Here is a 17081-nt window from a genome sequence, read left to right on the forward strand (position 1 = left end):
CAGCTCGCATTGATGTGCCATCCTGGATGAGCTGCACTACCTGAGCCACTTGTGTGGGTTGTAGACTCCGTCTCATGCTACCACTAGAGTGAAAGCACTGCCAGCATTCAAGTGACCAAAACATCAGCCAGGAAGCATAGGAACTGAGAAGTGGTCTGTGGTCACCACCACCTGCAGAACCACTCCTTTATTGGGGGTGTCTTGCTAATTGCCTATAATTTCCACGTGTTGTCTGTTCCATGTGAAATTGATTGTCAATCAGTGTCTTCCTGAGTGGACAGTGGGATTTCACACAAGTGTCAGTGACTTGGAGTTACATTGTGTTGTGTAAGTGTTCCCTTTATGTTTTTTGAGCAGTGTATTTAAGGCATACTCTTAAAAGTACAGCACAGGCCTTTCACTATCCAATGCTCAAGAATGTCGCAGTTCTGAAGGTCTCTGGTGTGAATTACTGTAAAATATCAGATGAAGGCTGAGGGGTTTATCATATTCTGATCCTATTTCATGTACTGAACAACTCTGAATTTCCTCTGGTACAGGCAACTGTTCTGTGACTTTGGTGATGAAATGGTCGTACTGGATCCCAACGGAGAGCAGCCCCTAAGTGCCATGATTTCCATGATTACAAAGGTATGAACACTGAATATCTAGAAATGTATTATTGTTAATATGTATGAGCCCCCCCTTCACCTTACTGCACTGTATTCACTCGGTGCTTGGGGACAGAGGCCGAAAAGGTGTTCTCTTCTTCTCTTGTATTTGTCAGTGAATCCTGTTTTAAAGGTGTACTCCCGTGGAAAACATTATTTATATTATTATTATTATTTATATTATTATTATTATTTATATTATTTATATTTATATCTATTTTTTTTTTTTTTTTTTTTTTAAATCAACTGGTGCCAGAAAGTTAAACAGATTTGTAAATTACTTCTATTAAAAAATCCTAATCCTTTTAGGGGCTATATACAACAGAGGAAATGTTTTTTTTCTTTTTAGATTTCACTGATGTCATGACCACAGTGCTCTCTGCTGACCTCTGCTGTCCATTTTAGGAACTGTCTAGAGCAACATATGTTTACTATGGGGATTTTCTCCTGCTCTGGACAGTTCTTAAAATGGTCAGCAGAGAGCACTAAAATCTAAAAAAATAAGCATTTCCTCTTTAGTATATAGCCCCTAAAAAGTACTGGAAGGGTAAAGATATTTTTAATAGAAGTAATTTACAAATCTGTTTAACTTTCTGGCACCAGTTGATTGAAAAAAATAAAATAAAAAAGTTTTCCACGGGAGTACCCCTTAAAGCCAGTGTGCCTGCAGCTGTTTCAAAACAAACTCCCAGTAGGTTGTTCGGGCGTGCAGGGTGTTGTAGTCTTGCAACAGTCGGTGACTCACTGGCTTAATGTAATAGCATAATTTGCTGCACAATGCCATACGGGGACATCCCAAACAAAAAATGGGTACCTGTGGACGGTATAGACCAGTGGTCTCCAACCTGCGGACCTCCAGATGTTGCAAAACTACAACCCCCAGCTTGCCCGGACAGCTGTTGGCTGTCCGGGCATGCTGGGAGTTGTAGTTAAGCAACATCTGGAGGTCCGCAGGTTGGAGACCACTGGTCTATACTGTAGCATGTATATGCCTTTGTATGCGTTGTAGGGGAAATACTCCGAAATACACTGTAGACGTAGGGTAAATTGAGCGGAAGCATGGCTGGAGAGAAGGACGTGTTTTGTCCATGTGTTTGGAGAACATTACAGTATGATACAATGGTTTTCGTTTTCTTAGGATAACCCGGGCGTGGTCACCTGCCTGGACGAGGCTCGTCACGGCTTCGAAAGCAGCGATTACGTAACGTTCACCGAATTACAAGGCATGACCGAGCTGAACAACTCTGATCCTGTGGAAATCAAAGTACTAGGTATGATCATCCTTCCCACCTCTCTTCCCCATTCCCCTCACAGTAACCTGCCCCCAGCTGTTTGTATATAGAGAGTATCATTGTCCTTGTTCCTTCCTTGCAGGACCATACACATTCAGCATCTGCGACACGACAAAGTTTACAGACTACATCCGCGGGGGCATCGTCAGCCAAGTAAAGATGCCGAAAAAAATTAGCTTTGTAAGTGGAGATTCAGCACTTATATTGTGTTACCTCTTTTGAGAAAAGTTACCCTCATTTAAATGTTTGTTTTAATTTATTTATATGATTATTGTTAATTTTAAAGTGTGTACTTTTATTTTTTTACCGTATATACTAGAGTATAAGCAGAGTTTTCGTGCTGAAAACGCCCCCCTCTGCTTATACTCGAGTGAACAAAAACCACTTCTGACTTAGCTGTGAGGGGATGGGCCAGGCGATCCATCTTCGGCCATCTATGCTGCAGGGACCGTCCAGTGGGGAGGGTTAGTCGTTCCGGGCTGTCCATCTTCACGGACGTCCCTGCGCGTCGTCAACGCAACGTCACTAGTCCTTTGCCGGCCCGGTGAGGAAAAGAGGGCCTCCCGGTGAAGATGGACAGCCCAGAATGACTAACCCTCCCCACCAGACTGTTCCTGCAGCATAGATGGCCGAAGATGGGTGGCCCGGACCAGCTCACTGGACTCAGCTTCCCACCGAGAAAGCAACAACTGGGGAGGGGAGTAGAAAACAAAAAAATGACAAAGAGATTGACAGGCGGTAATGATGGGGATGGTGACGGGGGTCTGGATGATGACATTTGGGGGGGGGGGGGGGGGGATATGATGCATTTCCCACCCTAGGCTTATAGTCGAGTCAATAACTTTTCCTAGGTTTATGGGGTGAAATTAGGGGCCTCGGCTTATATTCGGAACGGCTAATACTCGAGTATATACGGTATTTATTTTTCAGTTTTTTTTTTATATAATTTTTTTTTTTTTTCTTCTAGAAACCCTTAAAGGAATCTATCCAGGAACCAGAGTTTGTCATCACAGACTTTGCAAAGTTTGACCATCCGTCCCAGTTGCACCTGGGATTCCAGGGTCTGCACGCTTTCCAGAAAAAGAACGGACGCCTTCCCAAGCCCCGTAATGAGGTCGGGGCCCACGCCTCTTGTGTGTTTTGCATGTAAGTTTGTAAAGATTTTAAATGATTAACTTTTTTTTTTTTTTTTTTGTATCAGGCTGATGCCACTGAGCTGCTGGCCCTTACCAAAGAAATCAACGAGAAGTTATCTGGATCTGCAAAGCAGGAGGAGCTGAAAGAAAGCCTTCTGAAGAAGCTGGCATTCCAGGCCACCGGAAACCTCGCGCCAGTTAACGCTTTCGTGGGGGGCTTAGCAGCACAGGAAGCCATGAAGGTATCCCATGCATTCCGCTGTCTACTTCTTACAAGTCACTATGCTGTCATTGGTTGTACTGACTGGTTTTCTGCCTGCAGGCCTTGTCTGGGAAGTTCACACCAATCATGCAGTGGTTGTATTTTGATGCCCTAGAATGTTTGCCTGAAGAAAATGAAGATTCTCTGCTGACAGAGGAGAACTGCAGTCCTGTAAGTGTTCACCGTCTGGGCTCTTCTGCTGTATATTATAACAAAATCTCCCATCGAGTACCCAGGGTTTATTATACTTCAAAACCAGGGCATGAAGCCCCTCCGGGACTGAGCCCTTGACTAGGGTTAACCCTTTAAAATATCACTCTTACTGATTTACACTAAAATTACCCCAATATTGTACATAAATACAAAAATTGTGCATTAAAAACACAACCAGGATCTCAGAATCAGGTTGTGAATATGATGTTTGTTATAATAGGTAAAGAACCCAACGAGACAAGAAACAACACATGGAGCTGTGACACAGCATATTCCCATAGGCCACATTATACGCCAGCATTGGTAATGCCTACAAACAGGAGTGTTAAACCTGTGTGAATGTCAGAACCCGGCATTAGTATCCCACACCTTGATAAAGCTGGTTCTTTCCGGCGAAACGTCGGTGGGATGCTAAGGAGAATTGTATTTTAATTATCAACCAGGAATTGAATAGAGGAGGAATCAGAGGATCAAATATAGGGGAAAATATATTGACCCTGAAATAAGGAATAACAGTGATATGATCCTCTAATACTCCTAGTTGATTATTGGTCTGAATAGGACCTGATTCCAATATCCTGGTTGTGTTTTTAATACACTTTTTTTTATTATTTATGCACAATATTGGGGTAATTTTAGTGTAAATCAATAAAAGTGATATTTTAAAGGGGTAACCCTAGTAAAGGGCTCAGTCCCGGAGGGGCTTTATGCCCTGAAGGGAATTGGTTTTGAACTTCTGCTGTATAAACGCCAAAGAAAGAGACCAAATAACAAAGATTATATCAAAATATTATCATATTATATTAGTATAAAAAAAAATACATAAAAATGACTAAAAACGCATGATACATAATGCTGTATCAGCAACTAGAACAAAAATAAATGTTTGTGCATACATAATACACGTTCGTATGTTATTAGGGCCAATCATCTCATAGTGTGAATTAATAGACAGAAAACAGGACTAATAGCAAAGGCAAAGGGAAGAAAATAAAGATACATTTTATACACATAGAGGACTTCTTTAGTATTGGTTGCTTTTTCATTTGGATAAACACCTTTCAGCGTCTTCCTAATACTTGTTCTGCTCCCCCCCCCAAAACAGAAGAAATCTCGCTACGATGGGCAAATTGCTGTGTTTGGATCTGACTTCCAGGAGAAAATTGGAAAACAGAAGTACTTTCTGGTATGTGACATCACTTCTATTTTTCTAGACACAGTTGGTCCATGTTCTACTTGGATGTAAATGTAAGAATTTAATTCACCACTGTCGGGGCTTTTCCAAATTCGGTGTGAAATTCAAACAATATGTCTCTCTCCAGGTTGGTGCTGGCGCCATTGGCTGTGAGCTGCTGAAAAACTTTGCCATGATAGGTTTAGGGGCAGGAGAAGGCGGCGAGGTCATTGTGACAGACATGGACACCATAGAAAAGTCCAATCTGAACAGACAGTTCCTCTTCAGACCCTGGGATGTTACGGTAAGTGCCGCTTTACTGTAGGCTAGTGTTTCCAAACCAGGGTGCCTCCAGCTGTTGCAAAACTACAACTCCCAGTATGCCCGGACAGCCTTCGGCTGTCCGGGCATGCTGGGAGTTGTAGTTTTGCAACAGCTGGAAACTTCCTGAATGGGAAACACTGCTTTAGAGTCTCTTTTGGCTTCCAGTTTTGCTGACATTGCTGTTTCCTGTCCAATTACAGAAAATGAAATCTGAAACGGCAGCCGCAGCAGTGAAGCAGATGAACCCAAACTTGAACGTCATAGGGCACCAGAATCGTGTGGGAACGGAGACTGAAAAGGTTTACGATGATGATTTCTTCGAAGCACTAGATGGCGTCACCAATGCACTTGATAATGTGGATGCCAGTAAGTTGACTATACTAATACAGTGAAATCTCCCTTAGCGGACACCTCCCAATAGGGGACAGTTTTTAATTCCCCGGCAGAGTCACATGAGACTTAATGTATTTGCAGCCTCCGAATAGGGGATATTCCCAATAGTGGACGCGGACACTCCCACAAAGGGACAAAACACTCCCAATAGGGAACAAGAGGGGACAAAACACTCCCAATAGGGGACAACCAGGCTTATGTGCTGGCCCTACATTGTACTCAGGGTCGCCATCAGGGGGTGTACAGCCAATACCCCAGTAAGGGGCCCAGGCCCCCAATGCAGCACCAAGAAGCAGAAGACCTCAGTGGTCTCATGCTTCTGTACATCTGTCAGCAACATCATACATCCCGCCCCCCCATGTTCTGTATTACTGAAGTGCATGCACTGACTGGTATCTGGTAGCGCCCCCCCCCCCACAGTACAGGGAGGTATTACATGTTCTGTACTCTTTACCTGTACCAGGGTTAGCTGCTCCTTTGGACACCAGGTGAGGACGGCTCCATATTACATGTACTGTACAGGACCCGGATGAAGCTCCTGTCCTCTACATAGACAGTGATTACAGCTCCCAGCAGATCTTCATTACTTTTATATGGAAGGAATTGCTTTATCTATATTAGTTATCTACTTATTATTATTCTTTAATCCTGACTTTTTTCCTATTTTTGGGTGACATTTTGGGGCTTCAGAGTCAATTACCAGGTTTCCATAGTTATGCTCTCAGCATACAATTAAAATTGTAACTCGAGGGACCGTTGTACCAGTAAAGATTGTCAATATCAAGGCACACGCTCATATTTGAGGACTGTTTCCACTTACTAAGTCGCTGAAAGTTGTTTTGCACCATTCAGTTTAGTCCTTACATTTGCCTTCATCGTGGTTTTTGTTTTTTTCATTTTGACTGATTTCTCTGTTTTTTTCCTCATAGGGATGTACATGGACCGGCGTTGTGTGTACTACCGCAAGCCACTTCTGGAATCTGGAACATTGGGAACCAAAGGGAATGTCCAAGTTGTGATACCTTTCCTCACAGAGTCTTACAGCTCAAGCCAGGACCCCCCAGAAAAGTCCATACCAATATGTACCCTGAAAAACTTCCCTAATGCTATTGAACATACTTTACAGGTAGCTGCATACTGACACATAGTAAAATATTTCCTGGTCTGCTCTGCTTGGGATAATGTGTAAAAGTTGTCAATGTATAACTAACATCCGCATGAATAGTGATGTTAGAGGCTGCAAGGGTTACCATGGTAAAGGAGACTTGGGATTTGAATGTGTTGTCCGTGGGCACAAAAGGTTCTACCTATTTTGCTCTCTGGTTGTCTCGTAAATAAACTGCTACAAGACGAGAGGAGACGGGTGCCAGTCAGGAATATTGCACGCGGGCATGGTGTTGGAATAGCTAATAGATGCATGGTTTTGCCGCAACATCACGCACCTACTGGATATCACAAGGTTTCTTCACCCGATCATCATGACTTGCCCTGCCCCCTTGGTTCGGAGCAGTAATCTTTCTCTTAGGCTGAACAGGTAGGGCCTTTTCTGCTTCCTGGAAAACCACTATAAGGCTAGGTTTCCACTTGGTTTTTTTCTGGCAGATTTTGGATATCTGCCACTGCAGTTTTTGAGCCAAAGTCAGAAGTGGATCCATAACGGAGGAGACGTGCAAGTCCTTCCTTTATATGTCCTATTCCTTTTGAATACACTTCTGGCTTTGGCTCAAAAACTGCAGTGGCAGATATCCAAATACTGTAAGAAAAAAAAAGTGGAAACTTAGCCCAAGGCCCCATTTACATCATACTTTTGAGGTATACACAGGAATGCTTTCCGTTAAGTATTCAGGTGTATACCATGGTGTGCCCTTTTCATTTTTTTGAGTTCTGCAGCAAAAAAAGCAACAAAAAGAAGAAAAAAAAAATCAGTAGTATAATAGTTTTCTCGATTTAAAGGAGTACTGCAGTCTTAGACACTTATCCTTTATCCGCAAGATAGGGAATAAGTGTCTGATTGTGGGGGGACCCGACCACTGGGACCCCCCGCAATCTCCCTTACGGGGACCCGACATGAGGTAGACGTGTCCCCTCCATACAGCTCTATGGGAGAGGCGGGGAGGCACGAAGACTGCAGAGGCGCGGGGAGGCACGAAGACTGCAGAGGCGCGGGGAGGCATCTCACATAGTGATACATGGAGGGGGCGTGTCGGCCGCAGCGTCATGCTGCGGCAGACACTCCTCCTCCTCCTGCACGGGAGAACCGCGGCAGAGTCGGGGCCCCTTACAGGAAATTGCGTGGGGGTTCCAGTGTTCGGACTCCCTGCGATCAGACACTTATCCCCTGTCCTGCGGATAGGGGATAAGTATTTAGGGCTGTAGATCTCCTTTAATGTGAATGGGCATGTCATGGTATATTTTAAATACATTTTTGCTGGCATCCTAATGCCTACCTTTGGCGATGTGAATGAAGCGTTGATTGCATATTTCCGAGCGCTGGCCGGCGTGTGCCATTTGCGGAATGTCCACAGAAAATTTTCAGAAAAAATTCTGTCGTGTGAACATTGCCTTATGGTATATCTAAAGGATTTCTGGTAAGTAAAGGGGTTCTGCCTCTCACCTTGCTTGTAGTGCCCTGACCCTCAATCTGCCTGGTGAGGTGACTGCCGCAACCAAAACGGGAATAGAAAGATGGCCACGTGTTTGTACTTGTCTCAAGTTCTACTGCCGGGGGAACCAATCCTCCCTTTAGGTTGGACCCCCCCCACTAACTAGAAATTTATGTAATGTCCTGTGAACGCCAAGAAACCCTCTTACTAGAATCAAATAAAAAAACATGTAATAGGTGGCTGTACATGAAAGCAGCCGCGATGTGAATGGGGATATAAACATTTCATAAACATCTGATTAAAATAAAAATCATCCAGCTAATTGATTATAAAGGTAATTGTAAGTTACAGTTCTATTTGGAAGTGACCAAATCTTCTCTGTTTGATCCTCAGTGGGCTCGAGATGAATTTGAGGGACTCTTCAAGCAACCAGCAGAAAATGTCAATCAGTATTTAACGTGAGTATTTAATGTTGAGCTGTCATCGTGGTCTATTCCTTCGGGCCCTGCACTATGTATAATGCAATCTATGTGTCTTGTCCTGAAAGTTTTGTTAATTCGAAATTAATCAAATAGAACAGAACAGGGTTTCCCAACCAGGGTGCCTCCAGCTATTGCAAAACTACAACTCCCAGCATGTCCGGACAGTTATGCCCGTGAGTTGTAGTTTTGCAACAGTAGTAGAGCCACAGATGGAGGGACATCGCTCTTAGGCTGCCGATTTTTGCAAGTTTCAAAGGTTTCCATATCTATGAACCATCACCCACCCAAACACTGACAAATGGGGTGGATTATTAGCCATCTAATGTATTGGCTCTTCTAAGATAAGCAGCATCACGGGGGGGTTTACACTGCCTATCTCCCCTCTTGCATACCATCAGTCATCATTAATCAGCTTTGCTAGTAGGAATCGATCGATTATCGGTCAATATTCACGATTTTGGACATTATCGGTATCGGAAATTACCTTGCAGATAATGCCCCGCCTCCCCGGCCAGAGACCGCCGCCCCATTGCCTCCCCCCATCCCCGGTTTTATAATTACCTGTTCCCGGGGTCCGTAATATTGATATAAGTTATAGGCCTGAAAGGTCGCAGATTATCGGTATTTGCCCTAAAAAATCGATATCGATTGATCCCTATTTGCAAGTATATTTTAACCCCCTCTAAGTGTATTATCCTGCAATTACATGAAGTGTCCAGTAGATGGCGGACTGCACAAGATGATGAATAGAGTAGTGACTAAAGCTGGGGAAGGAGGAGTTTTTGGACTCAAATAGAATCGAACAGGGTTTCCCAACAAGTTTGCCTCCAGCTGTTTCAAAACTACAACACACAGCATGCTCGGACAGCCGAAGGCTGTCCGAGCATGCTGGGTATTGTAGTTTAGAAACTGGTTGGGGAAGAATAGAACAGATAGTGTGCGGGATTCATCCATTTCACGGTCAACCTATAGAACGGAATTTAAAGTACTTGTATTCATAATTACTATTTTCATTGGCCCTCAGAGACCCGAAATTCATGGAGAGGACCTTGAAGCTGCCCGGTTCTCAGCCCTTGGAGGTGATTGAAGCGGTGTACAAAAGCCTCATAAACGACAGGCCCAAGTCCTGGACAGACTGCGTGGCCTGGGCCTGCAACCACTGGCATACACAATACTCCAACAACATCCGTCAGCTCCTGCACAACTTCCCACCAGAACAGGTTTGCAGCCATTGATCATGTGACTTTTTATCCGTATGCTGGATGCCAGAGTATCAGTATTTTTACAGCACTGCTTTTTGTTTTATGTTTAGCTGACCTCTTCTGGTGCACCCTTCTGGTCGGGCCCCAAAAGATGTCCTCACCCACTGTCCTTTGATACGAACACGGTAAGTCGGGAACAAGAGGTGGTTGGATGTGGCTTTTGCTTGAGTTTATAGGGTTATTTATACTGTGTTCCGATCCGCAGCCTTTGCACTTGGATTATATCGTAGCAGCTGCTAACCTCTTTGCACAATCCTATAATATTGCTGGATCGACAGACAGAGCCACCATCATAGATATACTCAAATCTGTCAAAGTGGCAGAATTCGCCCCCAAATCTGGAGTGAAAATCCACGTATCGGACCAAGAGATGCAAAATGCACACGCTTCCATGGGTATGATCTTGGGTTTATGCACTTTCCCCTAGATAGAGATAGACGATGCCATTAACTGAAGACATAATTGTTTGACTTTTGTTTTTTTAGATGACACTCGTCTGGAGGAGCTGAAGCAGTGTCTGCCTACGCCGGAAAGTCTGTCTAGCTTCAAAATGTGTCCCATTGATTTTGAAAAGGTAAAACATCCCCTATGCTTTTGCAATGAATCCCCTTTTTGGTAGTTGATCACAGGGGATTCAGCTGTTGGGTGCATCCTGTATCCATTCGCATGTGTACTGTTCTTCTGCAGTGCTGCCACATGTTAACGATCCATTGCACAAGTTTCATTGAATCAAGCTGCTGTATGTGCTCCCTGTCTGCTCCTCTGCCTGTGGCATTACTTATTACAAGGGAGCATGCTGTATACACACCTCTTTCTACCCGAACTTGCTGAATTAATATGTATATAACTGGGAGATGGTGATTTAGCTTTAGGGGCTGGTCAGATGATTACAGCACTTAGGGGGGGCGGGGCTAGAGCTCAGAGACAAGATCCAGCCACGCCCCCTGAGACAATAGAAGATGAGGGGGACCTGAAGACAACACACAATGAGAGGACGACACAATCTCCTATCGGGTGAATCTTGCCAAATCATGCTGAAGCTAGTTCAATGTGATAAGACTATATATTAGTAATCTATATATCTTGGAGTCATTTTCTGATTCCGAAATACCCCTTTAATACTGTTCTATGGGCAACTTGGCAACTTTTCTCTGGACATGTTTTGATAAATCTCCCCCTGTGTGCACAGCGCCGTATTTATTAGTGTAACCATACTCATAATATAGCTGCTGGACCAACACTCAGCTATCTCTTCCAATCCCCTTATACAAATGAACACTCGACTTTACCGAGCGCTCATGTATTCTGAATGGAGAGAGAGGGATAAGCTGCCGCCAGACACCTTTTTGTGTCCTTCAGACTTCTCTGGCAGTGGCAGAATAGGGCAGTGGAAATTCATTATGGCTTATGTTTTTCTTCCCTGACACAATCTGTCGGGACACTTCCCATACACATTAGATGGTCAGCTGGTGAGGTTAGCTGACGCTTGTCTGTGTATGGGTGCCTACTAAGCTGTCACTCGAAGGCTACATTCACATTTCCATTGCGTCCAGTCAATTACGGCCGTCATTTTGACAGGGCGCAACGGGCAATAACTGGTCCGGATGGACCCCATTATAGTCAATGGGGACAGTCGGGCGCCGCTATTTCTCCCCGGCTGTCGCACTACCTGATCATAACAGTAGTGTGAAAGGGGCCTTACATAGACACACAATCCAATACACAAGTATGGCAGTGTAGTATAGAAGGGATCAAAAGTAAAAGACTAAAAAAAAAAGTTTAGGGGGTCAAAAACAAACAAATTAAACAATCACCACCCTAACTTTTACTATAGTCTCCTGGAACACTTTACACCCCAACCTGTGCATCTCCAGCTGCTGCAGTAGTACAATCTGCATTGCGTCCTGGCAGCCTTCGAATGTCAGGGCATGATGGGTGTTGTAGTTTTCTAAGCAGGTAGAGAGCCGTAGGTCAGACCTTTTGGCTATCAGTGCATGATGGGAGTTGTAGTATCCCAGCCGATCCCGATCTCATTCATTTGAATTAATGACTCCGGTCGGCTAATTTTTGCCCTCTATCAGGTTTTCCGACCGGACCTGCCGCGATCTTAGGTCCGGTCACAAAACAGGATACGGTGAAAAAATGAGCCGACCAGAGTCCCTATCTGACTCCGGTTGGCTCATTCAAATGAATAAGGGGGCCAGGTCCAACTGGGATACACAAGCGCCTGGTTTTCACTCCTCCCCCTCCCCCAATCCGGATCCAGTGATCGGATCGTCAAATTGTAGGGTTACCCCGGCCTAACTCGTGTCTTCTTTTATAGGATGATGATACAAACTTTCACATGGACTTCATTGTGGCTGCTTCTAATTTGCGAGCTGAAAACTATGACATCCCGCCTGCGGACCGTCACAAGGTACGGCACCCGAAGGGTCCTCTGCTTTTATAGGTCTAATGGTGTTTTATGTTACGGTGCCCTGGGCCGGTTGTGATCTACAACAGTGATATGTAGTGTGTCCGGCCTGGTAATATCACTAGGGCACTGTGGTTTATAGAACGGATCAATGCTAAACCTGATCTGATGGGTTCTGTTTTGTAAATTCTATTCTTGCCTCCTTTTTTGCAGAGCAAACTGATAGCAGGAAAGATCATTCCAGCAATTGCTACCACCACAGCAGCCGTGGTCGGCCTAGTATGTTTGGAGCTCTACAAGATAGTTCAGGGGCACAAGAAGATCGAATCCTTCAAGAACGGCTTCATGAACCTGGCCCTCCCGTTCTTTGGCTTCTCCGAGCCCATTGCAGCGCCGAAGCACAAGGTAAGTTGTCGTCTAAGGTCGCTGACCTGGCACCTTCTCCTTTATCTCCTCTGAGTGTCTTTTTCTTCACTCCTCGCAGTACTACGAACACGAATGGACTCTGTGGGACCGGTTTGAAGTCAAGGGTGTCCAGAGCAATGGAGACGAGATGACGTTGAAACAGTTCTTGGATTACTTCAAGGTGAGTTGTTTTACATTAAATGGGCACTGTCATTTAAAAGAAATTTTTGCTATTGCACTTATGGTAAATACGAAATCTTTCTAATGTACTTTGGTGTTTTAAAAAAAATAAATAAATAAATAAAATAAAGCGTCCACTAGGTGTCTCCCTACTTGTCCAGAGCACATTCTCCCCATTCCATCCCCCTCCCCCATCTCATGCACAGGTTTTGGACTCCTGCTGGCCTGGCAGAAGTCCAAAATCAGGAAATGCTGAGGGGGGAGGTGTGCAGCCTTAGCCAATCATGTCCCATCTCACACTGAACTGCTCTGGGCTGTGTGTAGCAGAGTGAGAGAGGAAGTTCTCCCCTGTATGGCTTCAGATGATGTCACGCCTGCTGGGGAACGCCCCTTCCCAGTCTGAATCTGACTGAGCAGAAAATACAGAGCGATATCAAGGTAGAAAACTAAAAAATAATAAAAATAAAGGCAGGGGGTGGTTTATCATGAGGGGGGCAGTGACCTGGGAGGATTATAACCTTTAACAAGATCATGAGGTACTCTTTATTGCTTTATGACACGGTTTCCCAACGTGTCTCTCTCCAGTGGTTGCAAAACTACAACTCCCATCATGCCCTGACAGCCTTCGGCTGTCAGGGCATGATAGGAGTTGTAGTTTTGCAACCACTGGAGAGACACGTTGGGAAATGCAGCCTTATGTGCTTGGAATTCTCTCTTCCACTGTGGGGTATAGAAGTGATACCACTTGTAGGGGCCCTTGAATGTCACCTAGAACCATTATTTGACCTTCTGAGTAGTTCAGGGTGGAGGAGACTGGAGTTATGTATAAACCATATTATGCCTATTGTTTGCAGAAAGAACATAAGCTGGAGATCACTATGTTGTCCCAAGGAGTTTCCATGCTCTACTCCTTCTTCATGCAGGCTGCCAAGCTGAAGGAACGTCAGGAACTGCCGTGAGTATCCTCCATTTCTATTACATAAGCTCAAATGCTTGCTGCCCGATCAGATTGCAGCTTCTGCAGCGACCAAATAAGTTTTTTTTTTTTTTTTTTTTAAATATATAAACTATCTTTATTAAATAACTTTGTAATTACAAATAAAGATAACACAAAATAAAGTAGCATAAGTCAGGCGTATAACATGGCAAACAAATGAAGTAATGCAAAGCAAACAAGGCTCACTGCTAGCAACATAATAAGGAGTCTTAAAGGGGTACTCCGGTGGAAAAAATGTTTTGTTAAGATCAACTGGTGCCAGAAAGTTAAACAGATTTGTAAATTACTACTATTAAAAAATCGTAATCCTTCCAGTACTTCTTAGGGGCTGTATACTACAGAGGAAATGGTTTTTATTTTTGGATTCCTCCTATGTCACGAGCACAGTGCTCTCTGCTGACCTCTGCTGTCCATTTTAGGAACTGTCCAGAGCAGGAGAAAATCCCCATAGCAAACATATGATGAACTGGACAGTTCCTTAAATGGACAGAGGTGTTAGCAGAGAGCACTGTGCTCGTGACATAGGAGGAATTCAAAAAGAAAAAAAATCCTTTGTAGTACAAAGCCCCTAAAAAGTACTGGAATGATTAAGATTTTTTTTTAATAGAAGTAATTTACAAATCTGGCACCAGTTGATAAAAAAAAAAAAATTCTTTTCATGGGAGTACTCCTTTAAAGGTGAAAAACTAAATAAAAAAATCAACTGGGGCCAGAACATTAAACAGATTTGTAAATTATTTGTATTTGAAAATCTTAACCCTTCCAGTACTTATCATGTAAGGAACACAGTTTTAAATGTCTTTTCAGTCTGACCACAGTGCTCTCTGCTGACACCTCTGTCCATGTCCGGAACTGTCCCCAGAGCAGGAGCAATTCCCCATAGCAAACCTCTCCTGCTCTGGACAGTTGCTGACATGGACAGAGGTGGCAGCAGAGAGCACTGTGGTCAGACAGGAAAGAACTGCACAACTTCCTGTGGAGCATACAGCAGCTGATAAGTACTGGAAGGATTAAGATTTTTATATAGAAGTAATTTACAAATGTTTAACTTTCTGGCACCAGGTGATTTAAAAAAAAGAAATGTTATTTTTTTTTTTTTATCGGAGTAACTATTTAATACAGGAAACCATGTATCCAAAACACAAGCAATGTTGGATTTAAAGGGGTTATACTGCAATAGAAAACAAGTTAATTTCAGTTAATCTGCGAATGTATCCTCACAAAGAAACAAACCTCTCTCATGTCCCAATCCCCGCACCCGCCCAATTTTCCCTAAAACATCACAAACCAAAAACATAATCACAATAACAAATTGCAGCCTTGTGACTATATAGAAAAGAACACAGCACCACCCCTGGTTGTGAGTGGTATTACATCTTGCCCAGAACCACACATATCAACCAGACCTATTAAACTTGCTTTGGCCAGTCAGTTTTCTGACCAGTGTGCCTCCAGCTATTGCAAAACTACAACACCCAGCATGCCCGGACAGCCATTGCCTGAACGGGCATGCTGGGAGTTCTAGTTTTGCAATAGCTGGAGACACTGGTTGGGAAAACACTGCAGTAGGTAGTCACTATTTAGTTATATAGGCACCGTGGTATATATATTCAGCTTCCAAGAGGTCAGTGGTGGTTTCAGTGACCTAGGTGACGACTAGGGGGGGGTGGTGCAGTTTTAGGGGTTTATCACTCAGCTTCTTACAGACCACAACAATTTTAGCGCTGCCCCTGTTGACTCTCCGGTCTCCCTTTTCTTGCAGGATGACCGAAATAGTCACAAAAGTGTCTAAGAAGAAGATCGGGAAACACGTGAAAGCTCTGGTGTTCGAGCTCTGCTGCAACGACGTGGATGGAGAAGACGTGGAGGTCCCCTATGTCCGCTACACCATCCGCTGAGCTTCACCACGTCTCCAGCCGCAATGCACATCGGGGAGGGGGTCTGTGGAGCAGATTGGAAATGGGCACAGGTGGTAGAGGGGCCGAGGGAACTTTAATGGGGAAAAAAAAAATTATAATAAAAATTCTGGGAGTTTTTAAAGCTTGACTGTTCTGCTATTAACCCTTCAGCGCGGTGAAGGGAACATGACCTAAGGGTAGGGGGCGGGGGGGGGGGGGGGTGCACGAATCTCATTGTAATGTAATCCTATCACCCGTCTGGTATTGTGTGAGGTTTGTGATCATTTTCTCTGACCATTATTAACACCTAAGCCCAAACCTATCCTGCACCCCGTTCTCGCACTCCAACACCCCTATAGAGGTGTTGACTCCCAAGGCCTGACTTTTTTTTTTTCCCCCGCCCCCTTGAACCAGTCCGGTCTCTTCAGCGCCTCTTCCCGAGGGTCTCCAGCCGCCAATGACATTTCCTGCTCCTTGTACTGTTAGTCGTGTAGTGCACAAGTTTGCTTAACCCTTCAGCCGCATGAGATACGATTCCGTAGGACAGTGTTTCCCAACCAGTGTGCCTCCAGCTGTTGCAAGACTACAACTCCCAGCATGCCCGGACAGCCGTTGGCTGTCCGGGCATGCTGGGAGTTGTAGTTTTGCAACAGCTGGAGGCACACTGGTTGGGAAACACTGCCGTAGGAGGAAGAAGGGTTATCGGCTGTGAAGAATTGAGCTGGAGAGTGCGGTGCTCTGACTTGTAATACCAACTGCATGGGGAGCATACAAGTTACGATTTTTTATTATTTTTCTTTTTGCCTTGCCCACACTAACAACATTCAGACCCCGTGCCAGTGACCTGAGGGCTAAAGAGCAGTAAGATATAGCTTTAGTGTAATGACAAATACAGTACTGCTGTTCTTGTAGAAATGTCTCTTTATACTGTGTTTTGAAATCTGGAAAAAAAATAAAATAAATAAATAAAAATTTAAAAAATAAGAAAGGAAAGATCTGTCTGATTTTTGTCTTTGTATATGTGAGCATCACTTACCTAAATAATGGTTTGGTGGTTAAAGGGGTACTCCGCTGAAAACCTCTTACCAGCTATCCAAAGGAAAGGGGATAAGATGTTAGATGGTGGGGGTCTTGCCGCTTGGGGATCTCTGGGCCGGGAGCATCGGCGTCCGGAACACGGAAGCTTGCAGCTTCCACGTTCATCAGGTCACGTCCCCTCTATTCATGTCTATGGGAGGTGGTGTGAAGGGTAGTACATAGCTGTCGCACCTCCTCCCATAGACGTGAATGGAGGGGGTGTGGCGGCCGGCATGACAAGTCATCTGGCACAGAGCGGAGTTTGCTCCGTGCACCGAATGACGGGGGTGCTGCAGCAGAGATTGAAGGAGTCCTTAGTG

The 17081-nt window shown here is 44.3% G+C and overlaps 1 protein-coding gene across 4 annotated transcripts in view; it reads left to right on the plus strand.

Annotated features, from left to right (window-relative positions):
- The window catches only part of UBA1 (ubiquitin like modifier activating enzyme 1), a 34478-nt gene extending 17813 nt beyond the window's left edge, over positions 1-16665 (plus strand). For all 4 annotated transcript variants that reach the window (XM_056540781.1, XM_056540782.1, XM_056540784.1 and 1 more), the window contains exons 7-26: positions 540-630; positions 1789-1921; positions 2025-2122; positions 2910-3056; positions 3144-3320; positions 3401-3511; positions 4659-4739; positions 4876-5031; positions 5252-5417; positions 6374-6570; positions 8441-8505; positions 9554-9749; positions 9842-9916; positions 9997-10186; positions 10277-10365; positions 12115-12207; positions 12418-12609; positions 12689-12790; positions 13644-13744; positions 15549-16665. In XM_056540781.1, coding sequence (XP_056396756.1) covers positions 540-630; positions 1789-1921; positions 2025-2122; positions 2910-3056; positions 3144-3320; positions 3401-3511; positions 4659-4739; positions 4876-5031; positions 5252-5417; positions 6374-6570; positions 8441-8505; positions 9554-9749; positions 9842-9916; positions 9997-10186; positions 10277-10365; positions 12115-12207; positions 12418-12609; positions 12689-12790; positions 13644-13744; positions 15549-15684 — 2596 coding nt within the window. In that variant the 3' untranslated portion in view covers positions 15685-16665. The remainder of the gene's footprint in view (positions 1-539; positions 631-1788; positions 1922-2024; positions 2123-2909; positions 3057-3143; positions 3321-3400; positions 3512-4658; positions 4740-4875; positions 5032-5251; positions 5418-6373; positions 6571-8440; positions 8506-9553; positions 9750-9841; positions 9917-9996; positions 10187-10276; positions 10366-12114; positions 12208-12417; positions 12610-12688; positions 12791-13643; positions 13745-15548) is intronic.
- Positions 16666-17081: the final 416 nt, after the last annotated feature.

The sequence above is a fragment of the Hyla sarda genome, chromosome 9 (assembly GCF_029499605.1).
Source record: "Hyla sarda isolate aHylSar1 chromosome 9, aHylSar1.hap1, whole genome shotgun sequence".
Classification (NCBI taxonomy): Eukaryota; Metazoa; Chordata; class Amphibia; order Anura; family Hylidae; genus Hyla; species Hyla sarda.